The following is a 27044-nucleotide window of genomic DNA, read 5'->3' as shown; positions in this document are numbered from 1 at the left end:
GTTACGATCAAAACCCCAGGCAAAACACATGTATTCCATTTTGTATAATCTTCTTTATAGAAATATTAGTGCCCTGCTCCACTTGTAAAACTCTGAAGGGAATTGAACCCATGACGGTAAATGCTCCTTCATCGCTTACCTCTTTCTTCAGTGGGTTAAAAATCTATTTCTGAACCGAGCAAGTATGCATGCTTGGTGTGTATGGGGATAAGTGCTCGTTTGTCAGTGTTTGTTTCTCTGTAGGAAAGTCGATGAGCAAACGGCTTGTCTTGTTAGCTGAAGGAAATGTCAATGGGGGACAGTGGGAGCAGCACCGGGCTCTGGTGGGGCTGCTAAAGCCTTTCATATGAGTTTGCCAGCATCATTATGAGCCGTCCATGTTTGCTTTGTGGTGGCTGCAGTTGGACGCGTGCGATTGACTGTCCTAATGAGTCTGTTAGAGTGTGTTCATGCTCATCTGTCCACACATGTATGCCTTACAGTTTGGTCTTGATGAGTTTGTGTATTCTAAAATGAAGTATCAATCAATAGACTATGTGTGTGTGTGTGTGTGTGTGTGTGTGTGTGTGTGTGTGTGTGTGTGTGTGTGTGTGTGTGTGTGTGTGTGTGTGTGTGTGTGTGTGTGTGTGTGTGTGCCCGTTTCTAAGTCGGTCTACGGGCCATTAAGCATTCAGCACGGTCTAGAGCTCGCTAATGAGGGACTGTGTCACATCAAAACAACTAGCTATTTGCTTCCAACAGTGTGTGTGTGTGTGTGTGTGTGTGTGTGTGTGTGTGTGTGTGTGTGTGTGTGTGTGTGTGTGTGTGTGTGTAGGTATGTCAGTATGTGGTTATGTGGGTTGTCTGCGGTTATTTCCATGCCAAAGTGTTAGCGCTCGATGCTAGTATTGACCAGGAACTGTGTATGCATATGCGCTTGTCTTTGCGTGTGTGTTCATATCCACTCATTGCTTTTGTGGCCCTTTTTTGTCAGCTCTTTGCTGTGTGTCTCACCTCCTCAAGCTCATTTTGTCTCTGAGGTAATGTGAGGTGTTCTGGGGTTAACATCACCTTTCAGGAAATTGCTATAAAAGTGCTCTCGTGCTGGGTGGCTTCCTGTTGGGCGACTTGAGGCTGGAACTGACCGGTAGCAGTAAAATGTTTAGCCTCCTTTGATGCAGGAGAGGATTGTTGGTTAAACTGAGGATTAAAACATGAGGCAAGACATACGTTTAAGGTAATAAACCATTACTATTTTAAGCATTTTGGGTATCAAAAAGAACGTTTTTTTTCCTCGGGAGAAAAAGGCAGGTTGAACTTTCAGTCACCAAACAACAATTTGTATTACACATATTGAATAATTTGGCAATTGTAATACAATCTAACAATCTTAATAGCTTGACGGATGTGGAAAACAACACCTGTAAAAATACACTTTTTCAACAAGAAACTTGTGACAAGAATGCCACAAAAATTATATCAAAGACAATCAACAAAATGGGATTTCATGGCTGATGACATTAGATCATACTTCAATCAAAATTAGTGTCACCGATCCTGGCGGGGAAGACCCGAGTTTGAGAAAGTAGTTGTAAAATTTCCTCTGCGGCTCTAAATGAGCTCTGAGAAAATAATCCTGTTGGTATCATAAGAGATTATCTTGGATTGGGTTGAAAACTGCAAATTTGTGTTACAGTCTGTATTTGCAGACATAAATCTACTAGGCAGATGTCTACTAGGCAGGGTTAAGAGCTGTTGTCTGTCTCTCGAGAGCCCATTGGACTTTATCACAATGTGATACCAGATAGTGAAGCACTCAAAGCCGCTGGAGTCGCTGCTCTTTTGTGCCGAACTGAGCCGGTTGAGGCATTTGATTAGGATACTTCCTGGCCATCTTCTGTTTGAGGTTTTCTGGGCACATCAACTGATAGTAAACCCTGAGGTAGACCGAAAACCTGCTGGAGAGACTACATTATCTCAAATATCTTGGGAAAACCTTTGGACCTCCCAGAAGGAGCAGGAAAACCTTGGGCTCACGTACCTGCTGCCACCATAATCCAACATTGGATATGGATGGGTTACTGGATATTCATCTGTAAATTACATTTTTGCCTGTGATAGGAGTTATTTTGAGAATTCTTGATCAGCACCTGGTGCTCAAAATGCAATTAATCCAAAATATAAGTGAAATCTCTTTTTTAAAATTATCTATGAAATAATTCACTGTGTGTATTTGTGAGTATGTGTGTGTGTGTGTGTGTGTGTGTGTGTGTGTGTGTGTGTATTTAAGTTTCCCGTTCCTCCTTCTATCCTGGCAGGTTACGAGTTGTAGTGTTCATTGTGACCCTTAGCTTTGCACAAGTCTGCGATATACACGTGACGTGTCGTTAATCACGCGTATATTCCACTCAGAATTAACAACATCATCTTGGAGATGGCTGTGATGTTTTATTGCCTTTTAGCTGAGTACCAGACTAACACATCAAAGGCAGGAAATTAACTTTGGAGTTGGCAAATGGTTTATTGGCACACACACACACACACACACAAAAAAAGTGATACATGGGCTTTATGGTTTGGAATAAAGAAAACATTTATGTTTCATTGATTTGGTAAAATGTTAAAGTAACTAGTTGGTTTTCCTTTTCCTTGCACTTATTATAAATATTAACTGGCCTTACAACTGCTGAACAGTACTGGTTAGGACCTCAACAAATAGAATACAGCACTTCAGTACAAAGACTTGTGACTTGAAAAGGAATTGTTTTGTCCCACCTGTGCAATGAGGTGTAATTTGCTTGGCTAGTCATGCAAAACAAAAGGTAAACATTGTTTAACAGCAACTGTCTGTTGTCTCAGTGAAATGAGGGCCATTACTCATTGTCATGATTCAGTATCATGAACCATTAGTTTGGCGTCGGCTGTGCACACAGGCAGTGTTGTTCTTCAGAATGAGTTATTAGGGTTTTGGGTCACTTGCTGTGGCACTAATGGTAATGTATTGTCTTCTTCTTTATAATTCAGATTAATAGTTTAACATAGTCTTTGACATAATATAAACCTGTCGATATGTGTTAGGAATAAAACCGTAGTACTGAAAGATGATGCATTCATATACTGATAACTAGAGAGACACTGTTCTACCTGTTGCTGCAGCGGATCGAACCAAATCTACCCTGTTTGTATCTTCAAGGTTGTTATTAAAGCTTGTGTTCATACAATTGCCGACAGTAATTGTAGCCATATCCCATCATACATTATGTCATCGTAAACCTCCCCTCAGGGTGAATTATTGTAGGATTTGATCTTTAATGTCTGACTGATGATTGGGATGCTGGTCGGCTCTCAGGTCACTGCTGCTCAAAAGTAATCCTTTTTGTTTCCAGAGATAGCTTTCTCGTTAATTCAAGCACCTGTAGAACCATTGACCATTGAATGAAAATTTAACCCCACTTGAACTTTGTGCCTTTTTTTTCTCTGCCATTCTAAGGACAGCTCAATCAGTGACTACTGGGGGTGGCTGAGTGTGATACCTTTGCAGTAGTTTCAACAACGGTAGTGGTGATGGTGGTAGACTTTTGGCAAGCAACAAACGGTGTGTAATGGTCATTTCCGATTGGTTAAATGCTGCTCCAACCCTATCAGTTCACAAACTGGATTTGGGTTTGGAAATACCAGGCTATGTTCTCATTCCCAGGACGTCAAATACTGCTGTTTGGTCTAAGCCTTTGGTGTCAGAGAGAAACGCACAAAGTGCCCTTTGGCGTCAGCACCGTGACCACCCAGGTTGAAGGAAGTCATGTAACAGTGTGCAGAGTGACAAAGGGCAAGTAGGAAGGAAGTTGTGAGTGGTTGGACGGAACCAATAATTTTACCTTGGAGACGTGGAACCTGGGAGACCAGTGTTTATGTCAGTGAGGAAACAAAACTCAACATAGGTCTCTTTTACAGGAAGTAACATTATTAAGTTTCTTACACACCGTACTTAATTCACATAACATACGTAAAGTAACTAGCGTGACGTAAAATTAAAGTAATTACAATTATTTATTTGAACCCAAACCATGATGTTTTCTTAATCCTAACCACGTGTTTATTTGGCCCATAACACTGAGACTCTTTGTGCCTTTCTCTGAAACACCAGATGGCTGTTACAGCATAGCAGTATTTGATGCCTTGGGTTGACAAACAATATGTCCAGGGTAACTTTCAGCTTCATGGAAGTGTTTGTGACACTGTATGCACCAGTCAGTGGTCAGCAAACAGGCAGACGATAAAAATCTATGTAAAACCAAATCATGCACTGATCCAGAAACTAGCTACACACGGAACAATCTCTCTTGTTAAAGTCTTTCAACTGAGGCCGAAGTTTGAAACTTTTGGACACATTCACAACACAAATAACCTTAGTTATGTTGTAAAGAACAATTCACACCAGCTGCAAACATCACAGGAAAGCCGAAGATGTGTGATTCTGCAGACAGTAAGCAGCAGCTAAGCCCGTTCCTCTGGCCCTAATGAGCAGTAAATATGTCACAGACTCCTGCACTTTGCATTTTAAAGGAGCTTTTATTAGAGAAGGGCTGTTCAGATGCACTTTCTTTGAGCACAAGGGTTATTACTCATGCTCTAGCCAAAAAGCACCCCTGTCTGTGTGTAAGTTCTGCCCACGGGCAGCAAATGCAGTGGTTTCTGGCAGGGTAACTTAACACTCTGCGGTCAGCCATCCTCTGTTTTGTTTTATATTGCACCCTTGTGATTGTTGAGGTAGGTTTTTAAGAAATATTTGTGTTTCTGACCGAGGACTCTGAAAAACTAAAGGTAATAAACATCATATCTGGGGCTCTCTGTCAAAACACAACAGAAATAAAACATTAATACCACCTAGGAGGTATTTGTCTGTCCATAGCATGGCATTAATGATAATTGAAGGAAGGTTGTCACACTAAGGACCTTATTGTTGAATAACTTTTTAAGTGAAATAACCATTTCTGGCATTTCATGGTCGTGACTTTAAATTTTACAGTAGTGTTTTAGCGCAGCTTTTACCGGTGGTGGTGCTAAACACATTATTGCTTTGCATAACTGCAGTATAGAAGGGTCCAACTGCAGACCCACTCTTGTGGACCCTATGTGTGGATGACCAATAGGAAAAAACGAGACACTGCAGGCCAAGACATTGTTGTTTTAGTGCACTGATCTTTTTACATTTTTTTACATTTTGGGCTATTTTGTGTGTTCCCTTCAAGACTAGTGGAAAGAAAAGTAAAAAAATAAACATCTTGGTGTTTCTTTTAATGCATTTGCGCCTGTAACTTCTTTTTTGAAATTCACCAAAAGGTAGCATATATAAAATGTAATATGAATGAATGAATGAATATGAATAATGTATGAACAAACCCTTCAGTAAAAACCTTCACAATATAGATGGGAATCGAATTCTGAAAATTAGGTTTATGTAAGTGCCACTGAAGTACAGAGTTCTGGCTCAGAGAAAGAGAAAAACGTATTTTCAGAAAAGGCCCTTTCATTTTATAATACATCTTTGAAGGCCGATTTCTCAAAATGAGTTTTTCCTAATACTCTGAGCCAGAAATCTCCATTTAGAATTCACAGAAACCTTTTCAGTTTCAATCACATCTATACTCTGAAGTTTTTTTTACAGAGAGGTTTATTCATATATTATTAATCGCCTGATTTATAAAACATAAGCAGATTTTTTTTTCTTTTTTATGGCTGTTGACAGCATTTTATTATCTATAGAGTGATTAAAAAAAAAGAGATGCCAGTAATTCCCTCTGTAAAAACCTTTGACTACCAACAAAATAAAACAAAAATGTGTAACCTGGCTTTATCCAATCTTCAGATATCTGTACTGGAAATTAATGCAAATTAATGCACCTATAATTAGGTAATTTGTATCTTTAAACATCAAATTGCATCAAATTTGTAGTACAAAAAAAATGCAGTATAGTTGTCTCAATTGAAGTAAGCACTTGTTTGAGAAAAAAAGCAATTCAGAAAGACAACCACATTTTTAGTGCGTTATGTGCTAATTCTAATATAGCACTGCACAGCACAACAATAATTTGTAGAGGTTTAATAAGGCTGTTAATTAATGCTTAACTCGTTTTGTCAGCAACATATGGTTACACAAATCCACAACTGTTTTTCTAGTCTGTTTTTGTACAGATTTATTTTTGTTTTAATTTCCTCTATATGTTAATTGCTTGTTTTTATGTTCTCGCTATGTTCATCGTCTCCTCTCCTTGCAGGGATCCTTTCATTCTGTTGCAGCAGCCTAATTTCCCGACAGGGTTCACAGATTCACAATCATAATCATAGTCATAGAATTACTCTGAAAACCAACCTGAGATCAACACAGTCTACCTTAAGAACCTCTGGAAACATGTTTATGACTACAGTGGAGCTTTCTGCAGCTTTCATTGTGAATCGTACACACTGCTCACTCAATGGAAATCCATGGGCAGGTGCCACTCAGTCATATCAGGATTCCTGCTCGCTCTATTCGCTGTCAGGCTACACAGTATTGATTCCTCTCAACAGTAAGCCTCTGACTAAACCACTGAACCCTCTTTACTCACTCACTCTTTCCTCACTTCTTTATTCCTCTTGCCAACCCTTCAGCAGTTTGCTGGCTTTGACTTTCACATACTCTCATTGGACGTTTTGTCTTTTCCTCTTTCTCTTGATCAGAATTTGAAAAACATATGTTTAAAATTAGTTTTTGTGTCTCTGTTTTTAAGGCGCATTGTTCTCAATGACCTTCTCCTTTGATTGGCTGACTCTTTTCGGAGTTATGTACGCCTGGGCCAACTGCAGCATTTCTTTATGGTGCTTGCCAGCATGATGGAATAACCTCTCATTTTTACTTCCACATAAAAGGTTGGCTGCGCTGAGGGAGGAAATATTAAATATAAGCTTTAGTTTGTGACATCACAAACTCACAGAAGTACAAACAGCACAGTTGCTGAATTAGGCTGTGAACATTTTCGAGTGGACTGAGTGTTTTGTCACTTTCACAGTTTTCATATAGCATGTAGACCTGTATTGTACTAAAAAAAGACATGATAATCTAAATATACACAATATAGGACTTTTAAATGCTGAAATAGTCAAACTGTAAGCTATCTATCCCACTTTTAACACATCAGCTTAAATGATTCCTTTTTTTTCCCCAAGTAAAAAGAGAACATAGAAGAAAAGATTCAGTTATTTTACTCAAAAATGTCATTTTAGAATATAGACAGTGGAATATTGATGTACTCACATTCATAGAAGTGTGTGACTCAAACATGATGGACCTTGGTTTGACATCCAACACCTACATTTAGTTTGCTAACATTGATCTTCCCATAACGCCATTGATCATGGAAAAGTATCTGTTGGCATGTTTTTGCTCTACAAATATACCCTAATTTTTCTATAAATGATAAAAAGATGACATTCATTTTATGTGCCTTTTTTTGTTTTTTCTTCTTAATGGTGACAGTGTGTTCAGTGTTGTTTATCCCAATCCAAGAGCTGTTTATGAACTGATATGTAACGTGAGTTCTTTGTCTGCCTGTTCTGTTTGTCTCCCAGACTGTTGGGTGGCCATGACGAGCGAGGAGGAGGAGGGCCCTGGTGTTTCAACATCAATAGCGACGACATCGTCAGCGGCAACAATCTCTCGGGTGACGACAGCCGTAGCCAGGTGTGACAGCGGTGATGCCGTCACTTCCTCGTCCTCCTGCAGGCCCTCCCCGTACCACCGGCCATGTCCCAAGAAAAAGGAGGCGAAAGAGGAGGAAATAGAAGAAGAAGGGGTTATTCAGGAAGAGAGGATTGAGAGGGAGGAGGAGGTTGAGTGTGAGGGGGATGATGAAGATGATGATGACGATGACGATGGCAGCAGTGATACGAGTGTGCTGGTCGTGCCTTATCCTGAGCTGGTGCCTGTGGTCTTCTTCTGCCTAAAGCAGACAACCTTTCCCCGCAGCTGGTGCATCCGCATGGTCACCAGCCCATATCCTTTAAACTGCATGAGAATGATGACAGTAAAAATGTATGGATTATCATAACTTAATCCACCAACACTCAGTATACTTCCATTTCTAGGCTTTAAAGAAATGATTAATAGAGCGCTATCTTTTCCTTCAAACTCACACAAACCTTGACTTTTTGATATTTCAACTCACCTGACAAGTTCACCACAGCTCCAGTTCTGAGTAGTCACATTTCTCTTTAGGCACATTTCATTGACTTCACCTGACATTGTGGAGCATCAAAAACATCATGGGCCAGACTCACAATTCAGGGTTGGAAATTGCCACCTGGCATTTGTGTAGAAGCTGGTGAATTTGCCCAACCTACTAGCCACGGTGGCGGGCAAATAAAAGTAGGATAGCACAAACAAATAATGCAGTTGTAGCCGAGGGATTTGTTCTCGTACAGAGATTCATTGTTTCCCCTACCATGGTCTTCAACCAGAAGTTTGAGGTAATGACAATACATGTATCTTTATCTTCATTTAGCAGTTACAGGCTACATTCCCCATGCTTGCATGTGACACACTTCACATCATCCTGAATCTTTGTGTATTTGTGTAGTGAGTGTGTATTTTAGCGGATTTGTGTATTGTTAAACACATGGCGTGTTCGAGCGGAGACAGCTTATCAAACTTCTTAAGAGCAACACTTACAGTGTGGTGATGTGTGACTCACACACAGACTCCCCAAACACCGTTTATATTGCATATCTGGAGTAACACTGCTGAGTGTAAAAAGTAAGAATGAGTGTGTGGAAGTGCAGAGAGCTGACTGACTACTTAACAGTCAGTGAAGTGGAGACAGAGGAAAAAAAGAAACAGCATTTTTCTTCCAAAGCACCGTAATTTAACTCTTTCACCATAAAAGACAAGATTCCAAATCATTTTGATGGTACACTCACTTGCTGAGAGGGGCGCCTCTTTTATTCCCACTTCGTGCCCCGGTGCCTGTTCTTGCACTATGCAGCAGATCTCAGAGAAATGCATGCTTCACCAGCAGCAGCTTGTTAAGCTTCTTGTTGCTGAGGATGGCTAGCTGTAGGAAACAGGAGATGGTCCTGGTCTTGTTGTCACTGGCAGATTCAGGATCTCAGCGGTCAGATACTCCTGTACCGCAGCATTATACACCAGACCTGGTGCCCACATGCTGCGCGTAGTCACCCCTCTTAATCAGTCTGTGGACATGACTGAAAGGGAACTGAAGCCCAGCACAAAGAGGAACGGATCTTGACCTTTGCACTGGTTTTTCCAGCACCATTCTCCATGTTCAAACATGATTATTATTATTATTTCTCACAATAATTAATGCACGTTCAAGCATCTTCATCAACAGACGCTCTGCTAAAAGCATAAAGGCACGAAGTAGCTTTTCCCCCCAAAAAACTTGCTTCATTTACTAAAATAATCCCTCATTTACAATCAGCAAGGCTCTGCTCACCGCCAAAACAAACCGCGTACCTAACCAGGAAACGAGGTCTTATCATGGGAATGATGAATATTCATTTTATTTTGTAGACACCTCCAGGTTATAAGAGACTGCATTTGTTTTTTGCTTATACATTAGGCCTATGTAATGAATAATATTATTCAAAAGCATTTAAAGTCCTTATTTTTGCAGCAGGAAGTGGTGCAGTGGTTAGCTTTGTCGCCTCACAGCAAAAACGTTCTGGGTTCAAATTCGGGTCTGAGCTTTTCTGTGTGGAGTTTGCATGTTCTCCGTGTGCCTACGTGGGTTCTCTCCGGGTACTCCGGCTTCCTCCCACCGTCCAAAAACATGCACCTCAGGTCAATTGGTGGTTCTACAAATTGTCCTTCGGTGTGAATGGTCTTTCCGTCTGTCAATAAGTGTTGGCCGTGTGATGGACTGACGACCTGTCCAGGTTGTACCCTGCCTTCACCCAAAGTGAGATGGTATAGGCTCCAGCCCCCCCCCCCCCCCCCCGTGTAAAGGCAAAGTAAAGGCATTCCCACGCTGGCCCTGAGACCTGCTTCTGTTGGGTTTATCCACTCACACATGCAGTCGTGAAGCAGAATTGAATGCACTGGAATTCTGTAATTACCATATGTGGCCACAGAGGCCGCTGTTGCCACTGCTCAGAAAATGTTCAAAGTGTTTTCTGACAGAGTAACACAAATTCAAAGCAATGTTTGTAGACATCCTGCCTTCTTACGGTCTCATTATGAAGGCCACGTCAGCTTCTGTCTGCGTCTGACTTGAATCTATAACCAAATGGAAATAAAGTTGGAGTTGCTTGGTAGGCAAGACATTTATTAAGGTTTAAATGAAAACATGTCCCGAAGGAAAATCAGTCAGAGGAAAAAAAAACAAATTTTGTCTCTTTGGGTTCTCTTTCCTGCAATTTCTTTTCAAGTGTTTGTTGTATTCCAGTGTTGTTACTGTCACTCGTTACTTTGTAAAGCTCACAAATGAATTAAGTATAATTTTCTCCACTTGACTAAGCTTGCCGTGTATAGACAGCCAGGAAAAAAACACAGGTTCTGTTACAGTCCTGCAGTGCAATTATGTTGATCACACATACAAGTAATAGATTCATCTGAAAGAGAGATATACCCTCATCAGATGGTTGTTTATCTCAGCTTTTTGTAAAAAAAAACATGAATGTGATAAGAACAAACTCAGTGTGGTATAGTGTTTATAACATTTGCTGTTTTGGCTGTTTTACAGCTTTTTCGCTAACTGTGGGAGGTTTTGCCAGCTAAAGAGTTAACAGGTTTACTCTAATGGAATCATGTCCATGCTTGTTTAGATCTACTGGTCAGGATCTGTGAACTGCAACAGTGTCTATTTTCATCTAAGAATCATGTATGATTGCATTGTGGTGGTGAGATCTGTAGCCTTGATACTCTGAAAAAGGAGTTTGTCTATCAACTTTTAGGGTTCCATCTGACACCCGGCACAAAACGGAGACAAGCGGCGCCAAACCCAAGCAAAGGCATTTTCATGTAAACAGCTTCTTCCCAGGTTTTTTAAAGAGCAATTGTTCTTACGACCATCTTAGCACCCATGGGCGTGTTGGTTTTAAAGTAAGGTGCGGTCAGGTGCAGTGGTTACCCATTGCCATCTTGAGGCAGCTGAAAATTATTTGGCAATTGATCAACAACAACCTGGTCTTAAGTCAGTGGTGGAGTAGTATATGTATGTATATGTACAATGTCTGTACACATATAAGGACACCAAGCAATGCACAAAAATGCAAAGCATTAAAAATGAAAATATTACAATTTGGAGATTATTAGTATATACATCAATCAGCTCAATCTCCATGAGGTAGATATGCTCCCTTTACATAGAACATGTTTTCCTAGTACTTGATAAATATCTCCCATTATAATAGCAATCGACCAAGGTGCACTGTGCTTTTAAAGAGAATGGGAGATGACACTTGATTTATATCACATTATGCCCAAAACACGTCTATGATTAGCCGTATTAGAACCATGCGCCTCACTTTGCTCTAAAATAATCCACTGTTAAACTGGAAACGGTATTAGATTATTCTTAGATTGTTGACATATATATTCCTATTGCCGTGTTTGTTTTGCTTGAATTGCTTGGAAGTTCTTCTGATTCACTGAATGTGTTCTCATATACTCTGTAAGTGTGTCTTTAACAAAGCTGCTGGACTTCACTTCACCGTCTCTCGGCATTCAATGAAGTCACTCCAACAGAATGAAAGGAAGTATAAGTGAATACAGGCATGTGTGTGTGTATTGTGTTGACGTGTGTGTGTTGCCATGAAAGGACTTGTATTGACCAAGTCCACTTTCTCACATTGTGTGTTCAGATTGAGTGGTGCAGTGGATTGATCCGCAAGTAAATACCTCTTTGTGCGTATAAATACATCCAGGCCACTGCTTCAACTTGTCAGCGTGTGCGTGTTGATGTCCTTCGTTTTACTCAGAGAGGATATTGGCAAAAATTCAAGCCTGTATCCTGCAAAATAAATACATATTAAACTAAAGTATTTTTCCATTTACATTTTGATGAGAACTCTAATCACTGAATGGATTATGTTCAATTGCAATATTTTAGTTTGAAGGGATGAAGTGCTACATTTATGAACCAACCTGCTACAGTAGATGGTGGTTGAGGTGGATGGAGGGCATACAAAAACGTCAACAAGTATTTTGGTTAAGGTTAGGGAAAACTTGTGGCTTGTCTTAAATGTTAATCAACATATTATGTCCCAAGTCTTTGGGGACTTTTTCTGTATAAAAACATTACATCTCCTTCCAATTTGGCTATTTTCAGATGTGTATAGCCTTGGCTTTACTTTAACGTTTAGGCCATCATTGGTATTAGTTGTCATTTTCCTCAAATTTAGGATCTGCAGGTGCAATCTGCGCTGGTTAGTAGTTACAAGTCACAAGCCAAAGTCTCCATTTGAAATGTGTTTTAAATGCACAAGACACCAGTTGGTTCAAATTTTTGTTTTATAGAAATTGGACAATTAAAGACATAACAGTGCATTTGCCTCTTTTTCAACTCATCCTGGTATCTGGCCAAAGTGTATCACAGTACATCCGTCAGCCATGTTTTGACTCGTACAGGTGTGAAAATTAGGTTTAGGCACTGAAGACCAATTGGTTAGGATAAGGAAATTATTTATATAAGAACGAAGTATGTTTACATAAGTAATGTTATGTACGTCATGTAAATTACTTTACATATGTTGCATACACAATATATCTTAGGTAAGTGACTTTATTAAGTTAATTAATCAAAACAAATTCATGTTGACTCTTTTTCACATACTTGAACACTGGTTCTCCAGGGAGAAAGTCCTGTGTTTGCTATGTCCAACCGTCCTCATCTTCTTTCAAGGACTTTCCTGCTCTTGGTACTTTGTCATATGATCTCCCTCTTCAACCCTGATCAGTTGTCATATGTACATTTTAGCTGTGTATAAGTCTATTCATGTCCTTTTCTGTCCATATACATTAAGCGCACATTACAACTGGAGTCAAATTCCTTTTATGTGTGAATGTGATGGGGTTCAGCCTGAGGCCCTCAGATAACACAAAACATGGTGTAGTCACAGGTAGAGAGATGGTGACCTTTATTGTGCTTGTCTCCCAGAAGTGCAGATTGGTGGCAAAAATATATATTTACAAGTAGAAAAAGGGACCAACGAACAACAAAAATGTTTGCTAAAAATAAAAATAAAACCATTTCCAAACCAAAAAGTTTCAAAAGTCAACAGTGTCTCAAACAAAGTAGCTGTTATCTTCTTTATAACTTGGCCCACGCTGACCCTCCATCCTCAGGAGGCTCCTTTAAATGTAATAAGCCCCTCCCATCATGCTGATTAATTATAATAATACATACAATAAAGCAAATATCTTAACCCAGAGGTTATGATTTGTCTGCTTACTGCAAAAAACAAAACCGAAAACAAATCCATTTTCCCTTCACTGAGCCCAACAAATACCTCTCAGACTTTCTGTCTTTATGATTAACAATTGTATTCTGAATAAATTGTGACCGTCGCATACTGATTGGCCTCTGCCTCAGTTTGAATGGGAAGCCCCGGGAACAGGCTGAGAGGAAAGCCGACTGACAGTAGGTGACCAGCGGTGTAAAGTTATGCTCCAACTACCAAGTGTGCACCTTAATAATCTACTGGCAGCCGAATAACTGTGAAGTTCCCGGGTCCCGACGTGGTAATCTGGATGGAGTGAGAATGAACCGCGGGTGTGTCTGAACGTTCCTCAGGCGGTCAGTGATGGGGTCGCTCCCTCACTGTGAACCTACCTGGCTAATGAAACTGATTCTGATACATGCGTGTGCCTTTCACGTCCAGGCGAGACATCCATACGGTATCCAGTAGTGGGCCGACGGGAGTTTTAAATGCTTTGGTGGAATTCTTAATAAATTATATAGAAAACAAAAGTGCAGTGTCCCTACACAGTTTGTGAAATCACAGAAGTTTAATCAAATGGAAATTCTTACTTCACGGATGTTTTGCATTTGGACACAAAGCCTGCTTTCATATTTCAAGCTTTCCATCTTTCTTCAGTCTCTCTGACAGGCAGACGGAGGAGGTTAGGAATAGTCGGTGCAGCTCCAGAGACACGGGTGGGAATTGAAAATGTAACTTTGCAGTTGAGTGAGCAGCAGGGAGCTGTGAGGGAAATTTGAGGGCACTCCAACAAAAATGAAGTAGTTTTCATCGTAAGAAAGGTCAAATGGACACCCATACAATCGATAACATTCAAGTGGTAGAGCTAATGGAAAGAAGAATAAAAGAGTGTGGGAGGAAGTAGCCTCAGTGTTTTAAGGAAATAAGAAAGTCATGTTATCAGGGCTTCAGGAGTTGTGTGGTAGCTGCTGGCTCAGCTCCCCCTCCCTCTCCCACCCTTCTGTGTCAGTCACTCTTCCTCGCCCTTTCCCTTCTAGACACAAAATCATTTGTAGTTTCCATTGCGTGAAATCATTTTGCAGATACAGAGAGAGGCTGTCAGTGCAGCAGATTGGGATAGTTGACAGACAACATTAAGAAAAGAACGCCTCTGGCAATCCATAATAATAGACAGATCAAACTTTTGTCGCCCCGCACTTATTCCAAATTGCTGTTGGACACATTTGTCTTTCGTTTACCTGATGTCTTTCATTCGCACATCACTTTTTTGTTGCTTACTCTGGCTGGAAGGTGTATGCGTTGCTCACCTGCTTGTTTTAGTATGACTGCCGGGGTCTTTTTCTCTGTCGGCCATCGACAATAATGAAAACCCAAAATATATATTTTTGTCTTTGAGGGAAAGATAGACAAAAAAAACGTGTCCGCAGCTGTTTGTGTGCAAAAACAGAGCTCTTGTACAGAAGGTGAATATTTCCAGTTTATAGAATATCAATGAGGCTCGACAACATTTTCGAAACACCTCTTAAAGTAAGGCAACATAAGTTACATCAACAGTTGAAAGAAACTCTTCTACTACAAACAAACAAAAACCTGCATTAAAGTAAGGTTCATCACAGGACTGCCGTATTATTCCTTCCGCTGCTGTAGGTGTCCCAACACAGCCAGCTCAGTGTAAAAGTTGAATTTGTTGCAGTTTTTGTTTTTATAGACCCATATACTCAGGTAGTGAATTTGGGTGCAGTAACCAGCCTAGATTTGGCAGAATTAAACACATTTTGTTTGAGGTAAAAAAAAGGCCAAATTGTTTCAATCAGGCACTATTTTTGTATATGCAGCTATTCACTTTGTTACAACAAAGGCCATCCCTTACTGAATCTAAAAGGTATTACTACCCAAAGGTATTCAGTCTTGCTGTATTCCATTGAAAGTGGTGGTTGGGGAGCACTTGTAAACTAACAAAAAAATAGTTTAGAGAAAACCTTTAGTTTGAGCTGAGTGTTACATTTTGAGACTGATGTGCTGCCAACAGCTTCACCATCCAGAAGAAACTGCTATTTATTTTTAATAAATGGTACATTTCCCACGGTGAATTGACTGCAAAGTTGCATAAGGAATGAAACGTCAAGGCAAACACGTCACGGTCTGTGGCTCTGCTTCCCTACTTTGTGCAACAAAGCTGTTTCCATCAGGGAGTATGTCATTCCATCCATATCGGTGAGATTCCACTGATGCTGGGCTGAAAGTGGGAATAGAGCTGCAAATATCACGTTAACCAGCTCTCAAGCAGAGACAGCAAGTTCATTCACGTAGAGAAGGAATAATCAGATCAGCATGGGTGGAAGGGAGTAATGGGGATCATTTCAAAAACCTGAGATTTAAAGTGTCGCTCTCCACATCTAAACATGTATGTGTTATGTGAAAAGGAGGAAGGACAGGAGCGATAAAGAGAAGCGGGCTACGTGAAGAGAAACCCAGCATGAGGAGTCACTATATATTCTGCTCCAAACCAACTCTGATAGGAAGGGAAGGTCAGATTAATAGTTTCCAATTCACTTTCAATCTCCTCTGGACCAACACATATGGCCCCCTGTGCCACTGGCATTATTGCACATACACACACTCTTTCACACAAACTCGTATCTCAAGACTCATACACACACACACGGAAACTTCCAAAGTTTGTGCTTTGTTTTTGTTTTTATTTAATGAAGGGTTAATTCAAATAAATAAAAAGGCATTGAGAGAATGGTCATGCGGTACCCCAAATATTTCCCTTGGTCCCCTCCCCTTGCCTTAAACACTGCACACACACACACACACACACACACAACATATAACAAACGGCAGGTATTGAAGTTAACCAAATTATCATTTCCCAGCATGCCTTCTTCCTTTGTAACCTTTGGGAATAAATCAACAACATTAAAACGTGTCTAAGTCTAAATGATGGGTACAAATTATACTTATTTTAAATGAAACATGCAGCTTTAGTACACTTCAATGAAGACACAGAATAAGACGCAGAATGACTCAAAACCAAAAGTGCACAAGGGGCTAAGGTGGTATGAAGGCTATCGATAACTATTCGGGGAGATCCATGCAGAAATGTTCCCAAACGTAAACACAGACTAACACAGTTTGTGCTTTAAAGAACCTGCCCTGAGGTTCTACATGGGTCCCCAACAGATTCTGGGCTCTGGTGTGCTACAGTTACGTCGTTGGTGATACCACGTCTGATGGTTGAATGTTTTACCGAGTAGCAGCTGTTTAATGACCCCTGCTATCTATAATGGGCCTTTTAGACAAAACTCTGCCCCTGAAATTATATGAGCTTCAACATTATGCATACCTACAGATAATTACATTTCAGCTGTGTGTGTGTGCGTCTGTGTCTCGATGGTCACATGCATCAGGTTGAGTAATGATCTTAGCTCATGTTGGCTTTTTTTTATGCCCTGCATTTAGAAACGGAGAGTCAGCTAAGTTTAATGTGAACTGACAGTTCTGGGATTGCTGTTAATATCCTCAGTGTGGTGTGATTGAATAATTATTGGATTAATGCAGCTAAACTTTACAAGATGTCTGCTAAACAAAATGATTTTAATTGCTAAATTAATTACTTGGCAGTGGCTGCAGGTGTTGTTTTTAATGACGTCTAATGGTATTTTTTTTTTTTTTTTGCTGAACAATTCTTGGCCACCAGAGCACGTTCCCTCGTTGCATTCCTCTTTCAACAAAAAGGACTAGTTTAATATATGTTTTGGTTTTGTTCATAAATTGTTCATAAAAGTATAATATTAGAGGTAGAGGCTCCATTAGTGGAGATCGGCCAACCCTCCAATCATGCATATATTGAACCGCTCCCCGATGGTGGTGGGCTCACAGGGTGGCAACTGCTATTTTTTTCAGGCTTTGCCTCACTGGGCCCCATTGGTGCAAAGTGCTCTCCTCCCAGATCTGGCTCCACATGGAGCCCTAGTTTCGCTAGCATGGTGAGCTGACACAAAGCTAAAGATTGATTTTCATCATGGTGTCATGATTGCCTGAGAAATAAGGTAAGCAGATCAGACTGCCGGAGGGATCTGCTGCTTCTTCGTGTTGAATGGAGGCCATTTGGGATGGTTTGGGCATTTGATTAAGACGTCTGGGCTTCTTTTATTGGTGGTTTTCCGAGCACATCGAACTAGTATGAGATCCTGTGATGGACCCAGAACAGGCTGGGAAGATTATATATCTCATCTGGCCTAGCAACGCCTTGGGATCTCCCAGGAGGAGCTGAAAAAAGGTGTTGGGAAGAGGGATGTCAGGGTTAACTTGCTCAACCTTCTGCCACCACAAACTGTCGACAGAAAAGTGGCAGCAAATGGATGGATAGATGGATGGATAGAGCCATGGTTGGTTTACAGGTTATCAGCCAATATTTCTGCAAAGCTTAGATGAAGCATCAGCCTGATTAGTGATACAGGTGTTTTTCTTCTTTTATTTTCTCTAAACAAGCAAAGCTATTTGAAAATGAGATTCCTGTCTATATAAATAAACTTCAATGAACAAGACTTGACTAGTTCTGATGGGGAAACACAGGGCAACATGTGCTTTGCTGTCTGTGTGACCTCCATCTGTTTTGCTGATATATATAAGCAAACATTCCTGGGCTTGGTTAATAGTTTATGGCTATTCAACTTAAATGTTTTTAAGTAAAGCATTGACATGGACTTTTGATAGTTAAAATATGCGTGTTACAAGGTGAGGAAGGCCGACACATTGGCTCCTCTGGTCATTTCAGGGATCTGTGGAAACCTTCTAACCTTCTCATGCAGTGATGCACTATGCAGATGTCAGTGCTTACCTATAGGAAAGGATACGGTTTGTGGCTGTGTTGCCAGAGTGAATACAATTGACAGTGAGTCTTTCTCTTTGGGACACTCTTTGTCTAAGTGGACATGCTGACTGGATAACGGATGAACCTATTTATGAGAACATGTAGGATTGGACAGTGCTGAAGCTGTCAGCAGCTGTGATGGGGAAAAAAAAGGCATTTTCTGCGTTGATCCCTTTTGTTTCTTACCGTTGCTATCCTCTCCAGTTTGATGTGCAGCTCTGCATCTTACTCCCTCTTTTTCTTGCTGACTTGCCATGCGTCTCCTTGGTTCTTCTCGTGCTCTCCTAGCCATGGTGCTTATGCTAATGTTGGTAATAATGATTATGCTAATGTGACTGTTAATCACTGCGCTAATGTCACTGTAGCTTCCTGTCAAACTTCTGGAAAGGCTGCACACGAGGACCTGTCCTTTCCTCTTTTCTTTTACTTCCTCCATTTTCTAAAATCTTTTATCTTTTTCGGGATTCAGTCAGTCAGACATTTTTTTAACCCTTAGAACCTGATGGATGCAAATCGCGTCCAAATTGCCACCCCTTCTTCTCAGTTGAATTGCACAGCGATTATTCACCACAGAGAGATGCAGCAGATATCCAATGGAACTGCACAGCCGGAGCTTTCCAAGAATGTCAGCGCCTTGTCTGTGTGACGAAGCGTTGCAGGGCAAATTGACTTTCAATTTTCAACAAATTGAATTGCTGTTACACATCTTATACCCCCTCTACACTTGACTGGATAATTCCCGATCGCTTAACAACATACCACATATCAAAATAAACAGAACACATACCCTTTCTAATGATATCCATAATTTATCTGTACAACAAAGCGTTTTCAACTAATCAGGTTTTGAAATCACAAGTGAATTCTGATTTGTTTCCAACAAAGGACTGACATTACATCCCACTTTTTGTGAAAAAAAACACAACAACAACAAATGAATAACATATATGTGGGCTAACCTGACGGCCGAGTTATTAGCACATATCACATGGGTGTATACCCTGAGTGTGAGTCCCTGGTTGGGGCCCCTGGCCTCCTGGAGTCATTTATGATATTTATTTTTCATTAGGCTCTATAAGCACATATGTTTTTTTTCTAATTCCCAAGTCGTACAGTGTTTCACAAACAGTTTACAGATCGTCCCATATTCTAGACAAAATATTTGATAAAACGGCTAATATAAAAGTCTCTGATATTATCAAATTAAATGATGAAAGATTTGGATAGCCTAGACTGATCTGGAAAAAACAAAAAACAAGATGTCGCATGAATAGTTATCCCTTATAATGACCGAGATATGAGCTTAAAAGCAAAGATAGTGGAATTGCCCTGCAATAGCCTAGGGTTCATTTCTTTTATATTATTTTTCTCTTATGTTTATACTTGTCTGTAGCCCTAATTGTTGCCTCATTTCCCTTTTTCCTCTCTGTTAAACACTACCTTCTTCCTACATTAATCATTTTTCTATCACTGTCAGTTTCACCACAATGGAACAGAAATAGCATTGCTGATGCTGTTCACAAGCTAAAGCTGCAGCTTAAATCATCCTCATTCAAGCCATAATATATTTTCTTTTTACCGCCTAACCAGACTCTGATGAACTTGTTTCCTCATCTGCATATCACTTCTCTCTCTCTTGCTTGTTCATCCTCCATTGTTTTGGCATGTCTCCCCCTCCTTCTGCTGCCCCCTCTCCTCCCTTTGAAATGTTTGCTGCCACATGTTGATAGAGCGGTGTGATGCAGACGGGCACCCACAAGGAAATCCCACTGATGGTGTACGTGGCACTATGTGTGAGACGAATGTGTGAATTAGATCATGAACCAAAAGCTTTTTCTAACGCTTTTGCTTTTACTTATATTTGCAGACATGGATAATTGGACCTTCCTTGTGCACTGGCATGTCTATCTGCCTTTTTAGGTTGATGTATATATATATATAGTGTGTGTGTGTGTGTGTGTGTGTGTGTGTGTGTGTGTGTGTGTGTGTGTGTGTGTGTGTGTGTGTGTGTGTGTGTGTACAGTTATCCAAATATCAACCACATATCAAATATCAACCACTACTAAGCTTACACAAAATACCATATGTTTGTTTTTGGTTTTTTTATGATTTTCGAACAGTTTTTAGTTTACAAATTTCTGCATCCAAGAAAAAAAAAAACATAGCTACATAACAATCACTATCGTTTCCTATGACAAATTAAATATTATACATATCCATGATGAACTAATATACAAAACCTATTCAATATTTATATTTAATGATAAACGTCTTGTCTTTGCTGTTATATTTTATATCCATCCGTGTGTTCAGCAGTTAATGCTGCAGTGATTTTGATCTTTCGTTTTCAGAGTCCCCGTTTCATTACTTTACCTTACCAATGGTTCATTCTACTTATATACACTACAGAAAGACACAACCCTTTCTTGGTCTTCCTGTCTATTTTGTGTTTTGTTGTGTCCATGAGCATCGGTAGCCAATGTTTACACTCTAAGATAACGGCCCCTTCCAGACCTTACTATAACCAATTACAGAATTTAACTAAATAATGCTAAAAATGTAAATATGCACTGAAATACAACAATGCATTAATTCATACAATACTTGCATGAACAGTCTCTCATCTTTATCAATACCTGACCTATGCCTTAATTTGTGGTAAACTTCGGAATTTGAACTGTAATTAGCTATAAAATACCTGCATACCTTTAGATATGAAAATATCTGAATAATAAGTATTAGGATGCACCAAATATGCTGAAAAGTATAGTGGAGAGGTTACATATTTGATTCTCGATCACTTCAGTTTGACTCTTACAAATAGATTAATATGAACTATGTGTCCAAAGCACAGGAGGACACAATAGTCCTGTTTAGAAATAAAAAATGACACGCAGCAATTTCCTGAACCTTCATGCATTACATTATGGGACAGTTTTTCTCATGACTTTGGCAAAACCTATTTTACTGAACAGGCAATTTGTTCTTTGGCAGAAGCTACCAGTCATCTGAATGGTCAACCTTTTCTGTACTAAGCCATTCTGTTACCTCTATAAGTCTCACTTAGTTGGAGCCAGCGCTGGTGATGACACAGACAAATTAGATTGCTTAATAACATGTCTGAGGGCTGCAGAACAGAGCTTTTTAGTTTAATGAACTTGACTCTCAATGGTGTGCGATCTGGAGGAGTGGGCTAGAGAGAGACAAAAACGAGGAGATAAAAAATCCTTGAGAATTGTAACCCAGAGTGTAGTTTATCCTCTCTTCTCTTATTTATGTAAAAGTAATGTCTCTACCTTTAACCTTTCGATCATTGCATTAGTTTTGATGGCAGCCCACATGGCCTCTACACTGCATTTTATAGTCCATGTCCCTGGGTTGGATTCATTGAGAAATCTGTTTCATAGCTTTTTGATTCTGAACTCAAACATCACTGCTCTGTGATCATTACAGGCACATTAAAGGGAAGAATTTGAACACAAACCAAAATGCCCACCAGTATGGGTATACATTTTGGTAATAGAAGTCAGGACACTGACAAGTTGCAAAATCCTGCCTCAACTGGGAAAAATATATCGTAAGAAAATATTGTAATATATAATATGAAACAAATTCTGATTTTCAGATCAAATTATAAAAAAAAAAAAACAGTTGTAGCTACTACTGTACAAATGACAAATCCAATTTTGCATGCACTTGATTCAAAAACTGAAGGACCAATTTCAGAATTATAAAGCTGACCAGCTTGGTGAATTATGGATGACGGTGTACATGGTAGAGTGTACTATGCAGCAAGTCACCATGGAGTTAGTTTTGTAAAACATTGTTGCTGTGGGAGCTTTGCACATTTTTTCAGCCAGAACCGAGTCATCTAAATCATTTTTTTTCACACACTTATTTTCACTTGAGTGCATTTCAGTCTCATGCAGAAGAATTCTGGGATTGTAGTGTGACAGTCATGAGTTAGCAGCACTGCAGACTTATATGGACAAACACAATTCAGAAAACAGGACTGATAGAGAAAGATTTTCATCAGATTTTGATTGTCTTAATTACAGTTGATACTAATCCATCAAAATATACCCGGATTTACCTCAATACTGATCCATGGGGTCAGCTCAGGACACCTCTAATAATACCAATCAAATGAAACACCTTGAAGATTTAGCTCAATTGGACCACAGGGCCAAAACAAAGAGTATCTCTATTATAACAATCAATTATTTCCCCATACCACATCATTTGAGCTCTGGAGGTCAGCTGGTCCCGTGGTGCCCATATCACCCATGACCCCTCTGTGCCTGAGGGTGGGTTGGAGCTCAGGAAAAACCGGTCTGTTCCTCCTCATTTATTTTTCTTGGCTGTAAATTCCACCTAGCTCATCACAAGTTCATGGATCAACTTTATCCTTTTGGCTCAGCCTTTTACAGACTTAAGGTCGTCTGTGGTTTAGCCTATTGAATGCTGAATGCCGTCTTTTAACACCATTTGTTCTGAGAAGGTGATGAATATTTCTATAATGACATCAATAGCTCTCTATCAGGTGGGTGATATTAAGAATAGATAGATATGGTTTGGCTCATTGTGTGTGTGTGTGTGTGTGTGTGTGTGTGTGTGTGTGTGTGTGTGTGTGTGTGTGTGTGTGTGTGTGTGTGTGTGTGTGTGTGTGTGTGTGTGTGTGTGTGTGTATTGAGCTTTTTTAAATAATACACTACCAATTCCTTATGTTCCTTCCACTTCTGCTGTGATGGATATCAGTCGACAGGCATGTGAAAATAGGTGTTGAGGGGCAAAGTCAAAACTGTTGTTGTATCCTGAACGTAATGTGTTGTGTAAAGTTTATACGGTTTTCACACAACAATAAAAGTACATGGACATACAGAGTAGACACATAAACAAAACATTTATCGAGTAGATATAATTAGCTTAACATCTGTTTTAGCACCTTGCTATGATTATTTTATATATTTGACATGAGATAATGACAAGATAGGTCGATAGAAACATATGTACTTCATTCATCCCAGCAGGAAAATTCAAATGACCTAGAGATGTGAAATTATACAATTTGTTTAGTTAACTATCAAAACAATTTACACGAGAAATGTGTGCTTGTCATGGCAGGAAATGGTTGATATCATTGAAATTAAATTTAAAAGTGGGACCCTTGCATGGAGCAGACTGGCTTACTGAGACACTTCATGGAACCGAGACATCGTTAGCTCATTTTGCCTCACTTGTACTTTTCCTGCTGTGACAAGCTAAAATGTTTGTCTTTAGGTAATCACTCACACCTGTGTTTCCCAATCAACGCTAACTGTTTCTAGATCAGATTAAAAGCTGCTTGCCCGCTGTTGCCACACTCAGCCTCACTGCTCTGGTGCTCACTTTATCTGGGAGTGTCTCGCAGGCTGCTAGCCATCAGCTAATTATTAACTTTCAAAAACAAGATAACAAATTAATAATTTTTTTTTATCATTGTTGCAACAGATTTTCTCAAAGACTCGCAATACAATTTTCAGAGTTAAATGTAATATTTTTTTCAGTAAATTTGCCTGGATTGGCCAAAATTTGAGGAAAACAAAATTGTCTTTCTTTTTTTTCCAAACCTCTACCTAATGAAGACAAAGTCATTTGTTATCCCTTCCTATGATGACAGCATACTGCGCATCACAGCAATATATAGAAACATATCATCTCATCTTCTTTTCTTTATTTGCTGAACCATGGTCTCAAAGTTACAAAAACATGAATAAAATCCTGAGCCTATCTCCTTAGTAGTTCTTAAAACAAAACAAAAAAGGTGCTAAAGGCAGTGTTGGCCAGTTCTTCTTTGCATTTCACAAGTACTAAACCAACCCAGTAGCAAATATTCAGCACAATTTGGAAGAAAGTGGAGGCAGCAAGTGTGAAGGATAGTCTTGGGGGGAAAAAAAAAAGTTATTGAAACATAAAGTTATTTATTTAGGTTTAAAAACTAAACATATAACTTTAACTTTAGGCAGTCACATCATGCTTAAATATCGACCCCGCAGATTTAATTTACATTGAATCCCCCGGTGTTGTATCCTCTTTGCATTTACCCCTCCTGCTCCAGACAGCCCCGTGCTGTTGATGTCAAGTATTGCTGCTCTGCCTTCACGCTGGTTGCTGCCAATACATATTACTGTCAGCATGGCATCACCCACTGAGCCTGCAGGCGCTGAAATAACACACTGGCTCCTGTAGAGAGATGGTTAGAGGGTGTGCAACACCTGGGCGAGTGTGTGTGTGTGTGTGTGTGTGTGTGTGTGTGTGTGTGTGTGTGTGTGTGTGTGTGTGTGTGTGTGTGTGTGTGTGTGTGTGAGTGTGAGTGTGAATAGGTGAGGGGTCATCCAAGGTGAACAGAGGCCTTCAAAGAACTGCAGAACCAGTAATTAACACAGCAGATTCTGCCTCAATGGTTAGATATGGGTTAGATGTGTGTGTGTGTGTGTGTGTGTGTGTGTGTGTGTGTGTGTGTGTGTGTGTGTGTGTGTGTGTGTGTGTGTGTGTGTGCGTGCGTGCGTGCGTGTGTGTGTGTGTGTCGGCATCACCTCTATTGTTTTTCTCTTGTTTCCTCCCACCCTTCCATCCCGCGCTTTTGCTTCCCCTGCACCTCACAGCCATCTGTCGCCATGGTAATGTAAAAAAGTCCGGTGGTCTGACCTACGTTGGTTATGAGTTCTCTCAGACTTGCATGAGTGTGTGTGTTTGTGTTTTATTTGAACTTGTCTGGCTATCCATGGACCCTTTTTCTGAGGAATGAAGGTCTCAACGAGCGTCTTTTGTTGGACTGCTGTAGATGCAGATTGAAGGCACTTGTAAAAATATAAAAGTACCAGTGATTATGAACTGAAAGGCAAAACTGATCTGCAAATTCCAAAACACATCTGTCTCCCTTTCACTGACATTTTCTTTTTTGCGAGTAATACATTATCGTTATTGACAATAATTTGATTTCAGTTTGTATATTATTTAGTCTTAAAGTGCTGCTGATAAACATCAGTTTAAACACATTCAATAAGGCAGAAAACCTTGGAGAGATCATTAAAAACAAATAAAACAGTCTACAATCAATTCTCATTACATTGCTGATAAGTGTTCTTATCTGTTAAACCTAATCTTGAACAACAAATCCCAGAGCTCTTTCATTACTCACTATTTAAAAGACACTTAATGATCTTCTTTATAATGAACAGTTAATTGATTTTGGTCACACATAAATCATCAATGTTATATCTTTACCGACAGATTAAGTGTTAGCAGACTGTAATTCTGCCAGGTTCTGTCATCTGTCTTGGGTTTTTGTTTTTTGTTTTTTCGCCCCCAATGTTGATGTGCTGTTCTTTGAACGTCGAGTCTCTGCCAACACTGGATCTGCAGAAATGACCTGTTGTATTGTGGTGTTATAGTTGGTGGTTCTTCTCTCACAAAGGCTACATGTCAGCACCACGAAGCACTTTGACTAAAACTTATTTTAGCTCGTCATCAAGTTACTCACAGCATTTTACAACAGTTGATATGAACTGCAACTTGTTTGTGCCTCCTGAAATTAAGTCGCTTCTGCCTGAATGTTTTTGCACTGTGGTCTTTGCGAAAGTGATAACTGATAATCGGTAATAATTTACATCTTAAAACTAACCTTCCCAACCATAAACTGTATATAAAAGTGGACATAACTTCCAGGTCTGAAAAATGAGGGCGATGTGGAAAGTATCTTTCGCTGCAATATCGCAGAGTGCTGCTATGGGTTGGCTCCAAAATCCTCCGGCTGCGTAGACTCCCGTTCAACTTCTCTTATTTTATTGAGGTTTTGCAAGCTGAAAGCATTCCTCTTCATTAATTTTCTGAAAATGAATCCCGTCATTAATTAGAAAATAAGCCTAAAAGTAAATGGCATTTTGTTTGTGTGTGTGTGTGTGTGTGTGTGTGTGTGTGGGGGGGTCTGTTTGATTGACAGGCCTGTGCTGCAGTCAGGACATAGCATCGGCGGGTTTCCAGTCAGATTGAGTCACATCCACCACTTGCTCCTCCCCAGCTCGCCCAAATATGGTCACTTCTGGCTCCAGACCGCTCCAAACTGGCAAAATGTTGACGGCCAAATATTGAAACTCGAGGCTTCGATACGGTCTTTCACAAACCGGTGGGTGACATCACTGTTGGTTGCCGCTTGTTCCCAACATTGGGAAGGGTGAGGTGAACAAAACACAGTGCATTGAATCATGGTGACATCATTTTTGGTTGGCTTTTATTCAATTAGGCCCTGATACATTAAATGATTTTATATCCAACAGGGCTACGTTAGGCCCTGATACATTAAGCCCATATCAGGGCTTAACACATCTGCCCTGATACGTTAAGCTCATTGGATATGAAATATTCATCTGTAGGAATGTAAGCACAAAGTATAGTGTACATGTAAGAAAACAATCATTTCTTTATCCATTGTGGGAATTAATGAAGTCACTAGTTACATGGTACTTTTAAGACTTAGATTTCACACTTAAATATTATTGGAGGGTAAATATGGTGCATTGGAAAACTAAGTGGGAGTTATTTCAGACAGAGATTGAAATGGTAGACGTGATATATTTTCTTCTAAACATATGTAGCTTTCGGTAACTATGTGCACAAGAACATGATTCTACACAGAATCGTATCTTTTCTCTTCCCCCTTAAAGCAGGCAAACAAATGTTACATTTTCCAAACTTTACAGTGGAAATAAATTAG

The 27044-nt window shown here is 39.8% G+C and overlaps 1 protein-coding gene across 1 annotated transcript in view; it reads left to right on the top strand.

Annotated features, from left to right (window-relative positions):
• LOC138615727 (voltage-dependent T-type calcium channel subunit alpha-1I) overlaps positions 1–27044 on the top strand; it is a 230881-nt gene that overhangs the window by 51325 nt on the left and 152512 nt on the right. Inside the window, exon 2 of the mRNA XM_069689510.1 lies at positions 7585–8008. Within this exon, the coding sequence (XP_069545611.1) occupies positions 7599–8008 (410 nt within the window). The 5' untranslated portion in view covers positions 7585–7598. The remainder of the gene's footprint in view (positions 1–7584; positions 8009–27044) is intronic.

This window comes from Brachyistius frenatus, unplaced genomic scaffold (genome assembly GCF_029030835.1).
Source record: "Brachyistius frenatus isolate BFR_SWC_R1_liver_20210118 unplaced genomic scaffold, ASM2903083v1 Contig_7, whole genome shotgun sequence".
NCBI classification, from domain to species: Eukaryota; Metazoa; Chordata; class Actinopteri; family Embiotocidae; genus Brachyistius; species Brachyistius frenatus.
The sequence above is the reverse complement of the archived record's forward strand: the minus strand, read 5'-3'. Positions and strand labels throughout refer to the sequence as shown.